This window comes from Lontra canadensis, unplaced genomic scaffold (assembly GCF_010015895.1).
Source record: "Lontra canadensis isolate GAN:19392208 unplaced genomic scaffold, GSC_riverotter_1.0 scaffold156, whole genome shotgun sequence".
Taxonomy (NCBI): domain Eukaryota; kingdom Metazoa; phylum Chordata; class Mammalia; order Carnivora; family Mustelidae; genus Lontra; species Lontra canadensis.
In genome coordinates, this window is record NW_022631150.1 from 229335 (window position 1) to 252335 (window position 23001).

Genomic DNA, 23001 nt, shown 5'->3' on the forward strand with positions numbered 1-23001 from the left:
GTGCGAGGCAACTGAGCGAGCTGGTCCTGTCCTCTGATAGTCATGCAAAAAGACGGTGAGTATGAAATATCCAGACAATCCCACCAGATTTTAGGGTGCGCTGACCCTCATAAACCTTTATTTCAAAACAAAATAATTTTAAAATTTGGCATCTCTTTCTATCATTGTGGACTAATTACCCTTAATAGTTAACTCTACTTAAACTATGTATCTAGGGACTATACATTAAGTCAAATAAGTAAAATACTCTGATGATGGCTAGCTTTGAATGGAAATATGCCATTCACTGCAATATATTTGCTGTAGGAAATGATGGAATAATATCACAATTATTTCAGGAGTTGGTAAAAGTTCCCATAACAAAATTCATGCTGTAACTAGAACACTGCCTTTGCAAAGGACCATTTATAGGCTCACATGTTTGCATGTTGCAGAGGATAGCTAAAAACTGCTTTAGTTGGTGTTTACACTTAATAGAATTGAAGGCATTTAGGAAAAGTTTTAGTTGGAATCCTGATATCCCGAAGAACAAAGGACACGGGGCAGTGTAGAATCCACAGAGGAAATCATTGCATCCTTCAGATTCAAATTCTAAGAAAACTACTAATAGACTAGAAGGATGTTTAAATTCCTAAACCTGAGGGGTCTACATCTTAAAGAACACAGACTCTAGTTAAGACACATCATAGTCAAACTGACAAAAACCAAAGATTAAAACAATTAAAGCAGGCAGTGGAAGGTGACATATTATATTCAGGTATTTTGAACTTATGGGTTAGAAGAATTAATATCATCAGAATGTCCCTCCTACACCAAGCAATCCATAGATCCAATACAGTTCCTGTCAAAATACCAATAGTATTTTTCACAGAACCAGACCAACTAATCCTAAAATTTGTATGGAACTTCTTAAAGAAAACAGGGGCAGAATCTCTTGGACATCAGCCTTAGCAACATTATCAATATCTCTAGAGGCAAGGGAAACAAAAACAAAAATAAACTATTAGGACTACACCAAAATAAAAAGCTTTTGCACAGCATAGGAAGCCATCAACACAACAACTAAGTGGCAGAAGATATTTGAAATGACATATCTGATAAAAGGTTAGTATCTAAAATACTTACACAACTCAACACCAAAAAACCGAATGATATGATTTAAAAATGGGCAGAGAACTTGAATAGACATTTTTCCAAAGAAGAACTAGAGATGGCCAACAGACACGTGAAAATATATTCAATGTCACTAATCATCATGTGAAAATACAAATGAAAATCGCAATCACCTTACATCTGTCAGGGTGGCTAAAATCAAAACATAAGAAATAATGAGTGTTGATGAGGATGTGGAGAAAAAGGAACCCTCTTGAACTGTTGGTGGGAATGCAAACTGGTGCAGCCACTCTGGAAAACAGTATGAAGATTCCTCAAAAAATTTAAAATAAAAATACCATTCAATTCAGTAATTCCACTACTGGATATTTACCCAAAGAAAACACAAACACTTGCTTGAAAAGATATAGGCACTCCTAATGTTTATTGCAGCATTATTTATGATAACCAGGATATGGAAGCAACCTAAGTGTCCATCCCTAGATGGATGGATAAAAATGATGCAGTATACATATTCTTTTTAATGACCGAATAATATCCCATTGTATAGCTATACATAGGTATAGATATAAACATTCCAAATAACAACAACAACAAAAAACCCCCACAGATTTTCAGATAGGATTTAAAAGGAAAACCTAACTATAAGAGGTGTATATGAGAAGCACTTTAACTGTAAGACACAGACAGATAAGTTGAAAGTACATGGATAGTAAAGATATACCATGTGAAGATTAGGCTTGAGAAGGCTGGCTTGGCTATATTAATATCAGGAAAAAAAAAACCAAAAAAACAAAAATGCCAGACTTTTAACAAACCCTTTTACCAGAGATAAAGTGGGACATGATCAATTCATCCGAAAACTATAACTTATAAAAATTTATGGTTTAGTATCAGAGCTTTGAAATATATGAGACAAAAATTGACTGAATTAAAAGAAGCCAAGATAATTCCACCCCATAGTTAGAGATCTTAATATCCTTGTGTTGGGATTTGACTGAACAATGAACCCCTCTCCCTTCCCTCCAAAATCACTAGACATAGACCCTAGTCTTGGACTTGGTTACTGGAAAAGCTCTTTGCTAGATGAGCCACCGCAGAGGGAACACGGTATCTTTGTACCCCCACTGATGACACAAAAATAATTTTTAAAAAAGTTTTTTAAATATGTAGATTTGAAGTATTTCTATTGCTATTTCTTTATATGTTCTGCATTAGTTTTTCTCTTTTTTTCTTTTTTTCAAGATCTTATTTATTTATTTGAGAGAAGAGAGAGAGAGAGAGAGAGAACATGAGCAAGGCAGGAGGGGCAGAAGGAGAGGGAGAGGGAGAAGCAGACATACTGCTGAGCAGGGAGCCCGATGTGGAACTCGATCCCAGGACCCCCGAGATCATGACCTGAACCAAAGGCAGATGCTTAACTGACTGAGCTACCCAGGCATCCCCCCACTTGCATTAGTTTTTCTTGTAGCATAATTTTTCCAGCTCCAGAAAGTGCCTGAACACTATTTTCCATACAGATTTCCTTCCTATTCCAGCCTCTACATAATTTTAGGAACCATTTTTATTATTTAATTGTGATGTCTTGTTCTACATAGCTTCTTTACAACACATGTGCGGTGGGTCTTAGTGGCATTAGCCAGTGGATGGCTTGTTTATTCTGTGGTTGTATTACTAATGGACCAAAATGATGGCATAGATAGGCCAATTCACTTTCATGCTTTTCATCTCTGTTCAAAAGGCAGAAAACAAGACAATCATTTTTTTTGACAAAGGAAATTGATAGTAAGTTTAGACTCTAAGACTGGTCTTTGAAAAAAGGCATGAGAGGCTTTTGTACTTCCTCCTTAGGGCCCCCTCCAGCTTCTGCTAATGGGCATAGTCTGACTCTCTTTTATAAAGGAAAGATTAAAGCAGGGACTTAGCCCACGTTGGTTCTCACAAGACAGCTTCTTCTGAGGAAGCATGTAATAGAACTGGGCCAGCAGGCTCTCCAACCTACTCCCAGCTCTGGTATTTTCTGGTCATGAGCGTTGGCTCTGTCAGCCAGCCTCTTTCAGGGTCTGATTTTTATCTCTCACACAGGGACAGTGTGGATAGGCTGCCCCTCCTGTTTCACAGAGTTGCTGAAAATATATGAATTCTTGTGAATGAGCTTCATAAAACCGTGAGGCCTAATACAAATATGAGGTATTATCTCTCTTACTCTACTACTGCTCTCTATTGAATTAGATCCTATTTTAATTAGAAAAGGTGAAAGCTCTGGTAACACTCTCTTAGGTATTTTAGCTCCTTTGGCTTAACCTTCTCTTTTAATTTGTAGTGGGTCTTTACCTCTCATAATTAGGCCTTGTGTCTCAGCTGCGAAAAAAGGAAAAAAATGCCTTCCATTTCCATACCATACTCTTTTTCTGAGGGTGATTTTGAATTACACAACCTGAAGCAAATTCTCTCTGATCTCACAAAGTGACATTCCTCTGATTCTGACTAGGTTTATACCTCTGGATAGAAGTCATGCCTATCCTCCACTAAGTATTCTCAAGGGTGACTCCCCCTGGGTTTTTTAATCTACTTCTTCCTCTAGAAGAGAAACTTCCAGTATTTGGCCACCTTATCCTTTACCTCCATCCTCCAGTCCAGGAAAGAGACTCATTCCTCTATTGCCCCTAATGCTAGAAGATACTTCACACTCCATAAAGTCATGCCTGATCATATATATGCTTTAGATACTAAAAAATAAGATAAAATTAGGGGACTTGTATTATATATACATATATCTGTGTATATATAATAAATATAATATATATATATATAATTGATTGTTAAGTATCGTCAAATGTTAGACTAGGTATAAACAAACAAACAAACAAACAAACAAGCAAAACACAGTTTCCCCCCAAACCTTGCCTTTGTGTAGGGCTTTACTACAAATGCTTCCTGTACATCCCAGGGCCAGAGTGCATTTTTCCAATAATACCTGAATCATCATTAGTCCAGAAGGTTCTTGGGTCAGGCTTGGTCAGGATGCTGGCATGATTACATGGCTCTTTCGCCTTGAAAACATAAGGAGAAAAGAAGTGATGTGAAAATGCATTCACTGTTTCAGCTGTTTCCAACCTACAGTTCTATAGGCAAGATTCCAAGGCTGAAGCTAGTGCATATGGCAGCCCCGGGTCAGTTGGGATCGTGGGTGACCCTTGACCTGACACAGTTTCACTGCCAGGATTCATGGCTGGATAACCACATGGGAGCTGGAGTTCAGCTTCTGCTAGCTCCCTTATCCCATGCTTTTTGCAGTGCGCAAACTATACAGCTGTACACAGAGGCCTTGTAAGATTAGCAATGTAATAACGTAAGGACACTTACCACATGAAACGTGTTTTGGACTTCTACATAATAGAGAAAGTACTTTTAGCATATATGCTTGGGAAGATACATAATAAGGGAGAATTATTTTTAGTTCAGTGGCACCTTAAAATAAATTCTTCTGAAACTAACACCACACTGTATGTTAACTAATGAGAACTTAAATAAAAACTTGAAACAAAGAAATAAAATTAATTCTTATTTTATAATCATAACAGAAGCTATAGTTTTAAAATACTAGCACATACACATATGCAATATATATTTATATATATTGTATTCAACCTAATGTCTCTGCGTAGGGCATATCCACATAATAAATTCCTCACAACAATTTCTAGGGAACAGCACTAATCCTTTTTTTGGGTGCAACTTCATACTCACGTGATGTGTGGCTTTCAAAAATAGTTTCAGTTGGGGAAATAGAAATCTTAGGGTAAGAAGGACATTCAATTTAGAGGATGTCTTTTGTATCTATAGATGTTTATATTATTTTATGTGTTAATTATAGACTTTATATATATAGAATTTATATTATTGTATTTAGAAGATATATTTTATATCTAAATTTGATTACTCATGAAAAGTCCCTATGATTATTTCATGGATGAATTCCTTCCATTGCAGCAACAATCAAAATACTCAAGAATGTCACTTAATACTTCGTTTAGGTCTGCTGAACTTTTCTTTCCTTAGCAGGTCTTTACTGTTGAAAGAAGCAATGAATCAATTTGCAACCTGGCACAGGCTCCTTCTCTTGGTGGAAACTACTAGCAAAGAACGTGTAGAAACCAGGATCCCAGAGAATTATTTTCACCCTTATGCTCACTGCAGTATCATTTACAACAACCAGGAGATAAAAACAACCCACAAGGCTGTAGAAAGATGAGTGGATCAAGAAAATGTGGTATATACCTAAAATGAAATATTATTCTGCCTTAAAAAAGAAGGAAATCCCACCATCTGCAACAAGGTGAATTAACCTAGGCTAAGGGAAATAAGCCAGACAGAGAGGAACAAATACTGCATGATACTACTTCTAAGAGCTATCTAAAGTAGTCAAACATGCAAAATCAGAGAGTAGAATGGTGCTTGCCAGGGGCTGGCTAGAAGGAGGAAGTGGAGGAAGTGGGTATAAAATTTCAGTTACATGAGATAATTAATTTCTAGAGATCTGTTGAACAGCGTTGTGCCTAAAGTAGGTATTACTGTAATATACACTGAAAAGATCTGTAAATAGGGAAGATTTCATGGTAATTGTTCCTACCACACACACAAAAATTAAGGGATCGGTCACCCTCCTACACCTGTGACTATATCAGATAGGTACATAAAATATTTGATAAATAAAAATGGATGGAGTCTACATTTTATTAATGGAATTTTCTGGTAGTGTAATGTGTTTTTAATTGATAGGAAATATGATTTCAGAAGTTAAATTGTGGTAAAAAAAATCATGAAAATGTAAATCTCAAGGAAAAATAAGAAGAATGTATGGACCACATGACATTCTGAGCAGCAATGCAAAAATCCTTCCAACTTCACTAAGTGACCTCAATATAAATTCCTTCAAAGGGATAACATAGTCCACTAAAATACTGCTCCAATTGTTAGAAAGTTCTTTACAGGTTGAATTGAAATCTGGATCCTTGAAACTTTGCTCACTTGTTCTAGTTCACTCTTGAGCTGCATAGAACATCTGCTCTCTTTGGGAAATGATTTCCTCAAATATTTCAGAGTAGCCATTCTGTCTCACCTGGGCCTTCCATTTCCAGGGTGGCAGGCTTCTTTTTTGCCTCCCTTCCTCATGAAATGGTTTTAAGTCTCTTTACTGAGGTAAAAATTTCAAGCACACAAAAAAGTAAACAGTATAATAGCCACTTATGTACCCATCATACAGCTTTTAACAGTTTTCAACACTTTATCATTTTACCAGTCTTAGTTCATCTATTCCCCTCTTTTTTAGGCTGGAATATCATGAAGCAAATACCAGACATCGTGACACTTCAGCTGTAATTTCTTTAGAATGTTTTTAAGTAATGAATTTTTTCCCCCCATAACTACATGCTATTACCACAACCAACAATTCAAACCATAATTAGATTTATTAAAGTTTAATGAAGGCTGTTAAAGTTTATTTAATAAATGACAGCATAAACATTCTGAAAAACAAAATGATCTCTTGCACTGTTTTGCATACAGAGCAATTTGGAACTGACAATTTAGAAAGAGATCCTTTAAAACTGTGAATTCAACAAAGTTGATGGAACTTAGTCACACTTATTTAAATCCTTACAGGTTTGGGGGGGAGGTTGTCTTAAAAATATATGTTTTTCTCATAAAAGAGGTACTGTCTTTCAACTTATTTCTAATACATCCCTGGAGGGAAAGGAGGGAAAATCTCCTTGCCTAATAGAATTGAAAGTTTTAGAGTGAAGGTGAAGGAAAGAGGATTACTTCTAGAAGGTCATTGCTGAATGCTTATTCCCTAGAGTTTTGAGATCTAGAAGTACTTTCATAAGTTACTATAACATTAGAACATTAGAAAGATAAGGGCATTTGAATAAGGACAGAAGTAGTTTAACACTAAAAGGTAGGGTGCTTCAGATTAACACATCTAGGGAGATATCAGATGTTCAGAAATTTTGGACAAGCTCTGGGAAATGAACCTGTGAATAAATCATTAGAGACTCCACTGACATGAGAAATGAGCCAAATCTTAATTCTACAAAATGCCTTCAATTAATGACAAGTTGTAGTATCTGTAGGGTTGCCAGAAAGGAAACAATTATGGTCACCTTTCCTCATTCCATCTTATCTTGATTTAAAGAACATTGCTCCACAATAAATACATATACATGCATATATGAATAATTTAAAAATCACCTGTGGTGATGACATGGGAAAAATTAATAAGAACATATGGATTTGTCCCTGATTTACTTTAGACTTATTTATAATTTGTGTATGACTTTTTATGATTTTAGCAGTATGCTACTAAAGTATGCAGTATACTTTACTGCTAAAGTCATTAATTCTCCCTAAAATACAATAGAAACTCTCAACATGTTTGTTTGTTCTTAACCAGGGAAGTTGAGTCTCTCCCATCTCAGGTTACATGATGTTCAAAAGTAAGCAAGAACAGTTTATATCTAGTGATATAAGATTTTGCTTCTTAAACTGCTTTAGTGAGGCTTTAGAAAAAGTCCTCTAGATACTATCACAGAATATAAAGCCATTCTGCAAATATTAAATTTAAATTCAGTTCTGTGTACCCAGGGGAAGAAAAGTCTTCCTTATTTTTTTTCTCTCGGATGGCTTTATTATATCCAACAAGTATTTATTAAGCTTTTGTTGAAGACCAAAGGGCTGCCCTGATTGTTATAAGAGCACAATGGAAATGTATTGATCACTAGCTCCTTACCTTGTGATTTTGGTAACAGGACATAACCATCTACAAAGATGTCTATGGAACCTCATATTAAGTTCCTCTAAATCCAACATGAAGAATGTTGTATAGCTATTAAATTTTGTCCACTTTTAAAAAAGGAATGAATAGTGTGGACAAAGTTGTTGAGCAAGGCTTTAAGGAACAGGGAGGACTTGAGCAGGTTTGGAAAATACTGGCAACACTGGATTGGTGGACAGGCAGTAAAAAAGCATGCAAGGTGGGAGGGGCAATTACAAACAAAGGTGTGGGAGCAAAACTTAATAAGGCATGGTTAGGCAATTCTTGGTGGAACTACCTCATGGGAATAGAAAGCTCATGGGAGAAATGACTGGAAACTAGGTAGAAGCCAGATGGTGAAAGGCTTTGAATGTCAATGAATCCTTCACTCTGAGGGAATTCAAGAGCCTTAGCAGTTTGTATGAAAGACCAGAGTCACAAAGGACCAAAGCTGAGGAGATCAGGAAGCTGCTGCGCTGTCACAGATACACCGAGGAAGAGCACAATGAGCAAGGGCACTGTGAAAATCAGAAGGGAGGGATGGCTATGAAGGGCAGCTGTAATGATTTTGTAAAATTTGAGGGATGACCACAAGTGAGGAAAGAGGGAGAAGTCCTAAATATTTCAGAGCTTTGGAATTTGGGGACCAAGAAGAATGGTCAACTGTGGCCATGACTGTCCATAGTCCCCGGCAGCTAAAGAAATCACTCTACCCTGTGCCTCAGATAACGTGGCTGGCTTGTGGAGCATACTTAGGGCCTGGTTCATGTGCTGTGCCTACAGTCCTTCTGGTGGCACTTGCTTCATCTCTGACTTACCCAGACCATATCATCTTTGGGTGTTTAGTGGAGACACTTACACAGTTGTGGATGGGGGTAGGTAGGTGTGGGTTCTCAAGACTCCACCTTTGGGCTAATCCTCCACATTGCACATGGCAGGATGAGAATCCATCCACACTATTTCACTACAACAAACATCTCACAGTCTGTGTATCTGGTATCACTAACCTGACAGTGTACACAGGGCAGCAGGAGTCTTGTCAAGAGATTCGTCAAAGAATTTCAACAGAGATACTAAGTCTTATAGTTCTGAGAGAACTAATGATTTATCATCATTCAGCTGCTTAACATTAATTACATCCATATGACATGGAACATAGGGACTCATCTTGGCTCCTGAGAACACTGTGATTCCAATCAAGTAGACAAATGTTCTTCTTTTGGAGGCTTTATTTCACTTGCATTTTTGTTGATTTTTTAATATTTTTTGATTTGGCCTTTATGACTGTGAATTGCTTAAGACAATTTATCATCCAACCCACTTTGCTTATTTCTGTTTCCTGCTGGCCCAGCAAGTATTTCAGTTTCAACCTCTGGTCTACATAAAATCAAGATGTCCAGGGTAAACCTCTATTAAATCACATGTTAGTAGAGTTGAAAGGATCAGAGATTTGGGGAGCAGCAACACATCTTTTGTCACCTTCCTTCTTGCTTCATAGATGAAGATACTGAGGACTAGTGGGGAACATAGCGTAAGTGAGTGACTGATGGAGGGATAAAGTCCGAGTCTTGACATTTCAAGATGTTTGTTGAGAACTGATGTTGGCTTCTTAAAGCTTGGATTTCTCCTCAATTTTGAAATTAATTCAATTACACATTTAATCGAATGAATATTTGTGGAAAACATATTGAATGTTTTCGGACAATGCCCGAATAGCTGGGAACCAGATGGATGTGCCCCTGCCCTCGCAGAACTAGTTTCCTAATGCCAGCTGTTGAGAAGAGCACCATGGAGGCAATAAACAGGAAGACATGAGTAGGGAGTCAGGTAATATGTGGTCACTTTATTTTTTTATTTTTATTTTTTAAAGATTTATTTATTACTGAAAATGAGAGAGAGAGAGAGTTCAAGTGCAAGGGGAGGGGCAGAGGGAGAGGGAGAGAATCTCAAGTAGACTCCCCGCTGAGTGCCAAGCCACAGGTGAGGCTCAATCTCAGAACCCTGAGATCATGACTGGAGCCAAAACCAAGAGTTGGACACTTAACTGACTGAGTCACCCAGGCGCCCCAATATGTGATCATTTTTGAGGCTTTAAAGGATCCTATCTTCCTACAAATTTTTCAGTAACAGCATCAGAACCAACAATCACACATCTTCATTTGTAAGTTAAAACACAAAACAAAGAAGACACACAGAGTTGGTTTGACTGACATCCAGGTCAAACCTTTATGTAATCTGTACCAAAGTATATAACTAAATTCTTAAGTAGAAATTATCTGGAGGCATGGTGTTTGTAGTTTGTGCCTGGCTCAGAAAAGGTAATCACTGCATGTTCACTGACTACATCATTGGTTTGGTAGGATTCAAAAGATGGTACAGGGGCCAGCGTTAGTTAATGTATCACAGGATAATAGTATTTTGTGGGTAGAATGGATTTAACACATGACTTAGTTTAGCCTCCTTATTTAATGGATGGGAAAACAAATTCTGAAAGGGGTAAAGTGACTTACAGAAGGTCACACAGATAGCCAGAAGTTATTCATGTTGTTTGCACTACCTCCACTGTGGTTAAGAGACACTTCCTTGCATTTATTTTAGATCAAAGTTGGTAGAAATAACTGGATATGGCTGTTTAGAGCATGGGCTTTGGAGTCAGATAGACCTGTAATAAAATATGGCCACCCCACACTTGGCTCTGTGTGTGACCCTGGGAATGTTACATAATCTCTTTTAGCCTTAGCCTCCTTATTGGATAAACTGTCAAAATTAAAGTTAGGCTTAGGGTCAGGCTTAGGCTTAGTTCCCTGTAAAGTTAGGCTTAGGGTCAGGCTTAGGCTTAGTTCCCTGTAGGGCTCGATAATTAATAGGTGTTATTAGCCATGGTCATACAATTGAACATGTTAACAGGAGAATCATGACAGACTGGAGGCTAGAAGAGATAAACTCTTTCAGCATTTGTTCTGTTAATTGAATTATCTATATACTGATAGTACCAGCAAAAAATAAAAAAGACTTCTTTCCAGGCATTGTGCTTGCTGAGCACTCGGACTACAACTTTCTTTTCTTAGGTATCTGCATAATTCTCGTCTTCTCCAAGTATTTGCTCCAACGTCATCCTCTCAGTGAAGCCCTTCCTGACACCCTGTTTTGGAAATGTCTTTCCCCTTCTGCCTTTTATTTCCCCATGACACTTAATATATAATTGTCTCATTCATTTTTTATGGTCTTCTATAAATTTCATGACTCCTGAGGATTGTTTGCACACTGTAAGCATTCAGCAAACATTTGCTAAATGATTGAATTATTAATCTCTAAACAATTAAAAATGAAGTCTGTAAGTCCTCCTCAATTTAAGTTATTAGAAATTAAAGGAGACAATTGTTATGCCAAAATGTCATGGTTTAACACATGTTTTCAATTCTTCTAGGGTTTGGACCCTCCTGAATTTCTGGTGTTGGAGTCCTGAAGTGGTTGAGAGTGGGGTTAACTCAGTAGTTGATGCTTCCAGAAATATGTAGTAATGAAAGAAACTGGAGGCCTGCCTCATGGTAAGGCCAGGACCTGGCCTGATGTTTAGCTCCTGACATTCCAATCAAACCATTTATTTTTCTTAGCATAAAGATGTAGAAAATTGTTTAGGCTCTACTGTGCTACCAATACATTCATTGGAGAAAGTTATTAATGATTGGCTCTATTTATCTTTCAGACTCTTATCTAGGACTATAACACCATAGATGGGAAGAATAATCTTCAAAACTGTGCATAGATTCAGGCTCAATTTAGTTTATCATTTGGATTTGTCCATGATGCATCCGTGTCTAGTCCACTAGATTCTTCTTTCCCCTACTTATGCACATTGCTTTCCAGTTGTTCTCAAACGAGGCTACACATTGCAATAAGAAACTTAAAAAATAAATACCAGTGCAGGACTCCATGCAAGGGGAGAGGGACTGGAGTACCAGCATAATGGTAAACTCCTCAGGAATCTCTGTCATGCTGAAACCAACTTCTGCCAAACAGAAGTAACACCGATTAAGTCATATTTATCCACTGGGTATAGGGAAGAAACTAAGTATGGTGATTTCAGGGTCACTGTAGCATACAAGGGTGACATAAGGGATGATTTCCAGGCCTAAGTTAAATGTTGAACAAACACCTAATCTTAGGCATTATGAGAAAAAGAGAAATGTGGGTTTTTTAGAGTATCATTCAAGGCAAATTACAACGTTCTTTAGTATTTTTCTCTTTGAGCAGATCTCTACAAAGGTATTTGACAACGGCGGGGTGGGGAGGCAGAAATAGAAATCTGGATCTGGATTTTATGTAAGGTCCTAGGATAAAATGTTCCTACTGCTTTTCTATACAGAAGCTATGTCAGATTCAAGGCCAATGTGATTATAATTTGCTTTGCTATAATTCTTGATGTTTAATTTTCTTTTAATAAAAAAGTCTGATATTCAATCTTCCAATAACATTTTAACCAGAGTCTAAATTTTCAAATGCAATAGCCAACAAATGCATGGTTTCTTTTTCCATCTGTGAATGGAACTAGACACCTCCATTTAACTACCTGCTGTTTTTCTCATGCAGTGGGCTAACTATACAGTATTTAATGGTCTACAGGTCTAAAAATATTTCTTATATGCCTTGGCTTTCACAGAGTGCTTCTGCAAAACCAGTTAATAAACTGGCCATCCCAAGAGCCCAGAATGTTGAGTTAATTTTTTACAGAGGTTCCCAGATGTGCTGGAAGACTCACTTTTAGCAGATCCAGCCAACATTTTTTTTTTTAAGATCTCATTTGACCTTTTTTTGTATCTGATATGAAACATATGTTAAAAACAATACCTGACAATTATGAAATGTATTTTTTCCATAAGCAAAAACACCACGAATAAATACATCTTTTACAAAGTTTTGAATGGCAGAGAAGGAAGGTTTTCATTGCGAAACTGTGTTAGCATTTAGCCAAGTTAATCATACAACTTGACAATGATCCTTTATCCAACATGTCTTTGGTATTCAGTGGGTAGGTCATTAGGCCCATGGAGAAATGAATGAGAAAATGTCCAGGGAATGAAAAACATCTATATAACATGTGGAGAAGTGGACAGTTTTTACTAAGCACTGAATTTCAGCTTTAAGAGGTGTAGGTTCTGATCCCAGCCAGAACACTTGAGGGAAGTAACTTCTGGGAAATAAGCAGGTTAAGATCGTGGGCCTGGGAGTGTTCCAAGAAGATCCTGCATTAGCTGCTTCCCTGGGCAGGTATTTTCCATGTGCGGTTGACTTTTTTCTTTTCTTTCTGTCTCTATACTTTTTTCTACTTATTTTTTCAGTGGGCTATAGAAAATCCTGAACTGGCTTGAGTTTGGATTTTATCATTCAAGCATAATTGTGGATACAGAGGTTGGTCAAGGATCAAACAGACGTTCCAGATCTTTAAAGGCATATAGGACCGATCCTGATGCCTGAATGATGCTACCTTTAGTTGTCCTAAAAAAGAAAACAAAAGACACTGCAATCTGGTATTGAAGTTTTCCCTAGACCTAGAATTTAAAGTCATACTATATTCCAGCAAATAATCACTAATCATATTTTTATGGAGTGTTTACAATGGGTCAGCATATTTATTATCTCATTACTCCATGAACCCTCTGAACAAACTCTGGGCATTCTTGCTGTCCATTCTTGGGAGGAGGGGAAGTGTGGACACGTTAACCTTTGAAACCTTATCCAGGGAAATCAGCAAGATGGCGGAGTCGGCTCCTCCAAGTGCCTGGTCTTGGGCAGAAACATCAAAAAGCAAGGAGAAGCTGTCAGAACCAAATCTGTTAAAACTCCAGACAACAGGTTTATCACGACCAAGTGAAGATTGAATTAAAAAAGGGGGGCGGGCAACCTAAAAATGGTAGGAAAGCTTTGCGTTTACTTGCCCTCACTCCAGCCTCTCCTCAGCTCAGTGGCAGTCTTCAAGGGTCAGCCCTCCCTCCGGCTCCCTCATTCCCAGTCCCTGGCTCTGGAGCACATGTCTTTTCAAACCTGTCTGGGAGCTACAAAGTACTGCTGCCAGGAACCCAACCCTTGGCCAGGCCAGAAAAGCACATGCTGGAAAACTTCAGAGGGCAAAACACAAGTGTAGCCTTCTAGGGCAAAAGACTACACCTAGAGCCAAGAGGTTCTAGTGCTTCACATTAGCTAACTCTGTACTCTCAGCATCACTATGAGAAAGGTATTATTATCATTATGCCCATTTTACAGATGCCAAAATAAGATAACTCAGAAAAGGAAAATGCAGCTAGCAAGCCCAGGCTTTTAATCACTAAACCAGAATGCCTCCAAATATCTACATACTTACAGTCAAATGACTTAGGTTGTAAATACTATACATGAGTTACTAATAAAATCTATTTGAAAATTTTATTCAAGATTTATTCTTTTTAATTTGAGGGTTTAATTCTTTTTAATTTGAGGGTTTATCTCTCCCTTATTAACCTGTTTGGAAAAAAGAATGGAATTTATTCTTGATACCATTGGTGTTCACTTTCTTCCCAGACGGTGTAAAATATATTGCTGTTTTTAAGTATTTGTTGTGGGAAAATAAAGATGATAAAAGGATACTTCTTTTCACAAAGCAATGATTAAAAGTTACTTGGGAGAAAAAAATTTCCAATTCAGGGCAATAGAAATTCACAAAAAGGTAGGGAGCAGAAAAACTACAAAAATACGTACTTCTTGGAAAAATGAAGCCTTTCTATTGTTCATTATTTATAATTTAGATATTCCTAGACCGTAAGCCCTATAGCAAAAGGGACTGTGTCCTGACTTATTCACCAAATCCCAGTGCCTTAACATACTAGCATACCACTCCAGCCACAGAAGTAGTTACACAGCCAAGTGACAATAGATACTTATTAAAAGAATGAATGATGAACTGTGGTTTTACATTTATATGTAGATATCTTACTACTCAGTTCTGCTCAAAACCAGAAGCATGTCCTAAAGTAAACACAGACAGGTCACTGCTGGTGTCCCCTTGTTTTCAATGTATCCCAAGGTCCCCCATGGGGGTTCCAAATGATGTTTGTGAAGAGAATGAAAATCCAGGTCTTGCACCAGCTGTGGTCGATTGCTACAGATCACTGGTGCTGCGGAAGAGAGAGACTTGCTGGGGATGTGGAGATGGGGAGATTGATGGCAAGGCTTCATCTCGCGTATGCTATGCTTGTTAATGCCTCCACTTGGTCCCAAAAACTTCCTTCTGTTTTTCACGGCATATTTTAACCTAACGAGAGTTAAGCGTGAAGAACCTGAGTGCATAAAGTAAAATGAATCTGAGCAGTCTACTACTTACACGTCTGCTCAAGTCACTCCATCCTGTTACTATTTACTCTACAGCCATACAAAAGTGCCAGTTCCATTAATATTGGCCACATATGCTTCTTTTCTTAAAGAAAACAGAAGAATATCTTTTCAGAACATTGATGGGCATAGCTGGTTTTTAACTAAATTGATCTATGAGAGGAAGAAAGAAAATCTGTCCCTAGTTCCACAACCATCACCAACAGTTTCCAGGAACTGCCACCAACAGTTTCTGGTGGGTTCTTCCAGGAAACTCCCATGCATACATACCCAAATATATATCTGCAACAATTCCTTCTTTGTGTGTGTGTGTGTGTGTGTGTACACATGCATACATGTGTGTATGTGTATGTGTGTGCACACGCTTCTACATATATATCTGGACTTTGTCTCTGTGGCGAATAGAAAGGATGAGGCCTCAAGGCCAGGAATGGGGAAGTCAGTTAAAAAGAAAAGGAAAAGGCTTGCTTAGAAACTTTGTCATTTCTTTTCTGAACTCAACACTTCTTTTATCAATGCCTTTTCACCCAGTTAAAACCACTAAACAGTCTCTGTACAGAAGCCCTTAAGAGTTTGATGTGATAATTAACAGGACTTGACCTTGCAGTACAGATGCTGAGTAAGGCTGGAAGATGATGGTTCAGAACACAGCAGTTTATATAACTCTCCTCCAAATGACTTAGACTTTAGCCCTTGATGTTATGGAAAATCTGCCTCAAAGGTTACTGGGGCAGGTTATAACTGAAGATAGTGTGCTGGTTTATCACCACAATCCTTAAGTAATCCAAGCTGCTCTTTGAAAACCCAAGTGGAAAATGCCTTACCAATATATTTTAAGTGATACCTATTTCTCTCTTCCCCATGGAAAGGGATAGGATTATGAATAATGGTGTTTGATTAGAATATATATGTTTTAGGAGAAAATGATATTCCTAATAATAAACAGAACTTATTTTTTTAAAAGACAATATTCAATGCTGGCAAGGGTTTTGTAAAATTAGTATTCTCATAAACTTCTCCTTTTACTTTAATTTTTAAATGTTTTCTGAAAGCTGTTATATTTTAACAGTTTTAAGATGCCCAATACTTTTATCTTATTTATCTCATTTTAGATCACTTATCCTAATAAGTAATTCATAAATTTGTGTGCACAATGCCATCTTAACATTATCCATAATTAAGACTCACTGGAAGCAATCTAATGTTTAATGAGAAAATGATTAAGTAAAGAACAGCATAGCCACTGTGCTCATAGTGCCTTTAAGTATTTTCCATGGTATGGAGAAAAGTTACCTATTGTTATGTTAAAGAAAAGAAATCACAAAATCAAATTGTACTTCAAATGTGTACAGAAGGACATAAAAGTCAATATATGAAGCAATGCTTGTTATTTTACTGTAGTGGGATTATAGATGCTTTTCTTTTTTCCCCATTGCCTAAAATTTTAGCATTTTTATATTATCTTCATAATGTAAAAATTATCTAACGTTGATATCTATAAATCTATCTATCTATCTTAATGCAAACAGAACAGTTTTGTCCCTATCTAGGAAATGGAAGGATGAAAGTTCTAATGATTGGAAAAGGCCCTGATGTAAAGTGTCAAGATAAAATATATTTAAAAAATATATTTTATATACAAATATACAATATATAATAGTTACTTATATATATAATTTACAGATAATATGTAATATAGTATATATATAGTATATGGTATATAGTATATATTTATTTACATATATTTACCTCTCTTCATTGGTCTTATTTTCTAACACTTGAATCATTTTATATATAAAAATGTATATATTATATTTATATTTATATTTATTATATCTATAAATATATTTACATTATATGTTTATATATTTATAATATATATTATATATTATATAATATATAATATAATTATATAATATATAATATATAATATAATATATATTAATATATATTAATATATATATTATAATATATATTATATATTATATATATAAACTGATTCAAGTGTTGGAAAATAAGACCAATGAAGAGAGGTAAATATATTTATATATAAAATGTGTGTGCATTTTGAAGCTATAGTCTCATGCATCTTTCAGCATAGAATTATTGATGATATTGAATGCATGTCTACCCTCTTCTAGTCCTCAGTTTGAGTGTAGTGTTCTTGAGTTTCTTTAGACATGTGCAGAGATATATTCTCTAATATTAATCCATGAGAGAGGTTCATTTTGTGTTATTGGGAAAGAGGGAACAAAGAGTGTCAAGGCTCCCCCATGAAGATTTTCATTAAGTCCTATGGCCTCAATCATTATGTCCATTGTCTAGTTTCTCCATGGACCTGGACACTTTGTTAAACTTCCCAAAGACCAAGACTGAATATGCTAGATAAGGTTACCATTTCAGGAGGCCTAGACCTTCAGAGGTATTAATCAAATTAATGAACTACAAATTGCATACTGGCATATATTATAATTTTCAGGCTGCTTTACAAAAAAAAAAAAAAGGAAAACAATAGATCTGAGATTAAAATATAATTCATGCAGAAATAGCCCAAAACATTTCTAAAGCCTCTAAATTTGTTCATAATCACACTGATGCCAAACTAAATTGGCACAGTTATTGCACTGGTGTTATGCAGCTAATTTCTGATTCTCTCTCTTTTTCTCTTTTTTGTTCCTTTGGCTAGAAACTTGCTGGAAAAATATAGAATTGGAAAATTCATCCAAGATTAAGTAGAGGAAAATATTTGAAAAAAAAATTAAATAGAAATACAATAAAAGATTTTTAGCTGTGATTTTAATTTCTATAAATGTCTCTTAGAGAAATTTTACTTATGCATCAGTGTTGCATTAAAATGTCTACCTCATAGAGACTCTATACAATGTATCCTCTACAAAATGTCTACTAAATCAGTTGCATTAAAAACAAATCTAAATCTAGATCAGAAAAAGTTTTTAATAATAAGACACTTAAGAAGACCGATATAAAAATAAATATATTTTTATGAGAATTTTATGAGAATGAGAGAATGATGTGGAGGAGCTGTTGGGTAATCCCAACTTAGATTGTTCTGAACTCTGAGAGTCCATGTTCAAAGACTGAAGAACTTAGAAGTTATTTAGAAAACAACCACAGAGATGGTAAAATGATTCAAGTGTTGGAAGATAAGACCAATGAAGAGAGGTAAATGGGGCTGTTACTCATTTTCTTGAAGAAAAACCAGATGGCAATTGAATATATTTTTTAAAGGTAAGAGAGGGCTTTTTACAAGGAAATGGTCAGCTATCTGCCTTGAGTACCAAACGAGGCAGGCTGGATTTGAAGTGGGAAGGCTTTGGTTAGACAGAGCAGAAGTATTTAAATGTCAAGATGACATGCAGGTGGACATTGTGTACTCTTCTCTAGAGCTATGAGAAACAACCCTTGGGTAGCATCGTCTTTGGAGGACTCCGCCTAAAGGTGAAGGGTATACCCATGTCCCTTCTGGGCCTGTGATTCAGGTGCCTGGAAAGAATCTTTTCAAAGTTAAGAAGTGAATGTAAACTCTGAAACAAAATGAGCTGAATATTGTAAAAAAAAAGTAGGAGAAACAACTAAATTCAAGATGAAAATATAGCTCTAAACTCTTTTTAGAAAAAAATACAATTAAGGAATTACTGAAAAATGATGAAATTCATTATAAAAAATCTAGAGAAGGGGCTCTGGTTGGCATAGTTGGTTAAGCATCTGACTTCAGTTCAGGTCATGGTCCCGGGGTCCTGGGATCAGGTTCCACATCGGGCTCCTGCTCAGCTAGGAACCTGCTTCTCCGTCTCCATCTGTCTGTGGCTGCTCCCCCTGCTTGTGCTCTCTCCCTCTCTCTCTCTCTCTCTCTGTCAAATAAATAAATATTGGATTTATTTGGAGAAATAATATGGATTATTTCTCATGAGAGCAAGAAGTGGGTTGATTTTTTGAATTAGGAAAGTGACCATAAGGTCTTAAAAAATCATTGACTTTTGATGGCAGGGAGGAACCTCGGAATCTGGTTTATTAATTCCTTCATAAATGACAAGTATTGGATATGAAAACTGCTTTTGAGAAGCATATTAACATCAGGAGTGAGGTAAATCCCCTTTCAGCATTAATTACACTAACCACTATATAAAGAGAGGGGACTCTCTTAAAAAAAATAAAAAATCTAGAGAATTCTTAGAAGTGGAAAAAAGTAAGTATTTTAAATAAAGAACAAAATCAAGCATCTCACCTGAACTATGATTTAGGAATTTCTAGAAGGTTCATTTTTCCAAACAACATTAGGAAACATAACTACAAAACATGGAGAGTTTAGGTCAGCCTCAACCTGAAAGCCATATGCTTAGTGTTTCACACAGGGCTGTGTGGGTGCGAGGCTCCTCAGTCAGTATTACCTGATTATTCCATCAGTCTCTGACTTTTTGGTATGAATTTTAATCTATCATGAAAGGGGTGTAGTGCTGCCAGGTTTGTTCCAAAATAGATTGTGAGTCAGTTATGAAGAAGGGATTCCAGGAATCACAATTTAGGAGTAAAGAAGTTAAAAAATTTTACATATGACTCAATTCTCACACATTTTGCATACTATTAGGTACTTTCTCTTCCTATAATTGCTTCTGTGTTTCATCCCCAGAGTTTGCTGTTTTCATCCGTAACCTAAGAGAAGTGATTTTAAAAAGTTGTCAAAAAATGACTATTTTGGGGTAGTTGGCCGGGAACTCAAATATCTGAAATAGATTTGTTCTAAGCATTGAATGTTCAAGATTTTTGAGATGATTACACTAATTGAAGACTGGAATGATTTACTAACTGCTAAGTTACAATGCCCCTAACCCACCCCCCCCCCCCAAAATCAGAAGGAATTAACTCCAAAAGTAGGAGGCCCTGTGGCTATTGTCAGCTTCCTTACATGGCCCACCAACATTTTCATTGGTCTTATTTAAAAAAAAAAATAAACTCAATTTCATTTATTCAGATTTTGTTTAGGAAGGAACTTCTCTACTCATTTGTTTTCTCCTAGCTTTTTGCTTTTTTCTATCCTATTACATAGTCTGACTCCACTGAAACAGCTTGCCACCAAAAAAAAATCTCTTCTCTCAAGCTAAGGTACACTGAAGGGAGTAAATAAGTTATGTGTTTGCAGTCCCAGAGGATTTAAATCAGAATCAACTTGTCATCGGGAAAAATATACTGCAAATAATTCACACAACATGAAATTTTGCACCAGTAAAAATGTGAATGGAAATCTTATTTCCCAGTGTGACAGTTCCTTCAATTTATGTGACCTAATAATTCTTTTTTTAAAGTTTAATTGTTCTGGAGTCTAGAAACTTTTCAAAGAGATTATCTGTATCTCTGGGAAAGGATTGCCTTCCAGCTGGAAAGATAATCTTTCTTCCATTCTCCCACCTTCTGCACAGAAAAGTAAATAACTTACTTCCTTCCCAGGCACACCTGGATTATTTCTCATGAGAGCAAGAAGTGGGTTGATTTTTTGAATTAGGAAAGTGACCATAAGGTCTTAAAAAATCATTGACTTTTGATGGCAGGGAGGAACCTCGGAATCTGGTTTATTAATTCCTTCATAAATGACAAGTATTGGATATGAAAACTGCTTTTGAGAAGCATATTAACATCAGGAGTGAGGTAAATCCCCTTTCAGCATTAATTACACTAACCACTATATAAAGAGAGGGGACTCCAGCAACTACTTCCCACATGGCAGAAATCCAGAACAGATCTGAAACTAATGAAGTAGGAACGAAAGTCAAATGAACTGACATAAAAACTTTAAAAAAAAAATTAGGACTAAAGAATATTAATTTTCTCACATGATTCCCAAAATCAGTCAGTTTTTTTTTCAATTCCTTCAAACGTTCATGCATCAAAAAATGATCCTGAGATACTGACATGGAAATAATTAGTGATTTTAATTAGCACAGCTGGGAGATAAGGCAGATTGGCCTTAATGAGGGTCTCCAATCTGGAGCACATTAAAGTAAAAACACTTTTTCCCCCCAATATCAAAGTACATTCTACTGTTGAATACACAAAATGAGTTATTTTGCAAAATGGAAAGAGTATAATTGGATTCAGAGCAAGTTCAAGGCATTAAGAAAGGAGATGCCTTGGAACTCTGGGGCCTGGGAATTAGATGGTCTCAGATGTTCACCAATACGATTCAAGAACACACTCTTCATATAGTGAGGTTTTTAAGTACTCTATCTATATATCCTAAATATCTTCCCTGGATAATGCCTATTTGAAGGCTCAAAATTAAAAATAAAAACTATCAAATTTATTAGAAGCATGCCAGCCAATATTTCTGAATTCAGTCTAACAGCTGAGTACATACTTGGCAGGAGGAAAGTGTGGTCACATCACCCCAGATCAACAGTAGCAAGCACATCTGGAATCCTAATGATCCCAGGAGCTTTGGGGCCTTTGGGGGACAACCATCTGGTGCAAAGGAAATCTGATCCAAATGTCCCACCCAACAGAGAGAACCTCACTGTGCTGCTATGGAAAGCAGGCGGTCCTACTTCCCTCTGACAACACATCAGTTTCTCAATTAGTGAATGATCAAGATAAATATATGTGCAAAGGGTGTTTACTAACAGACTTGTATCTAAAACCATGACAACCTGGTAGATAAAAAGTCGTCAAGGATATAGTCAACAAAAATAAATCCCTTTTTGAAAAGGAATAAGCAAATTCTGTTATCTTTACCTAATCCTTTGGCAATTTCTGAGGATAATGTCAGTTTATGGGCTTCTCCAGACCTCAGTTCTTTAACTGTAAGTGGGGTGGGGGGGTTGGGTCTATCAATGTTATGGCCCCTTCTGATCCCAACATCTCATCAGCTTGTGACTTTACAGAATATAAGCTGCCCACACAGAGAAAAGACTACTGAGGAGCCAGAAATGACAGCAAACACTGAAGCTGCCTCTAGGAGAGAGGTCATGTTGCTTGATGGCCTCGGGTGGTTGGGAAGAACACTGCATCCAAAGATGACCTCTCAAATGGTTATAAATGTGCTTTATAAACCTGCCAGCAAATTCAGCCGGTGTCACTCTTGCTCTAAGCTACGTACAAACTATGGATAGCTTGTGGGGTCCACAGTGCTGCAAGCACACTGTAGGAATGTCTGGCAGACCAACAGCTTCAGCAGAGAACCATGATGTCTGCATGACAAGGAGCAGCAGTGTAAGGCAATGCATGAAGGGCATGATGAAGGAACAGGGCACAGCAGTGGCAGCCAGGGAGGAGATGACTGTAGAGATTAAATGAGATACTGCATTTCAAACATTAAGATACGTAGTTCATAGCAGATACTCAAAATGACATATCAGTGATCATTAGTGTCATTGTTGGTACTGTTACAGGTGAGTGTGAATATTGGATTTTCCCAGAATGACTAAAAGAGTAAGAGAAAAATTGTTACATCAGGCACTAAAGTGATTAAAGAAGAGGAAGAAGAATCTTGGAGACTAGTAGGTGATGAACATCAAGGGCATGGCTCAGTAGAGCTGCTGAAGTTCTTGAAAGCTAAGTTAGAGAGTGGCCACCAAGCTCTTGGCCTCTAGACAGAGCGAGCTGGAGAAGAAGCTGTTCATGCTTGAGGGTCATGGAGAAGATGTGTCACCTTTAGTACAAAGCCTAATTTCAACTAAGGCAGCATTTTCCTGAAGATGTTT

At 36.7% G+C, this 23001-nt stretch overlaps 1 protein-coding gene across 1 annotated transcript in view; it reads right to left on the bottom strand.

Moving 5' to 3' along the window:
* SGK1 (serum/glucocorticoid regulated kinase 1) overlaps positions 1 to 23001 on the bottom strand; it is a 108456-nt gene that overhangs the window by 26553 nt on the left and 58902 nt on the right. The window contains exon 3 of the mRNA XM_032844788.1: positions 4091 to 4166. Within this exon, the coding sequence (XP_032700679.1) occupies positions 4091 to 4166 (76 nt within the window). The remainder of the gene's footprint in view (positions 1 to 4090; positions 4167 to 23001) is intronic.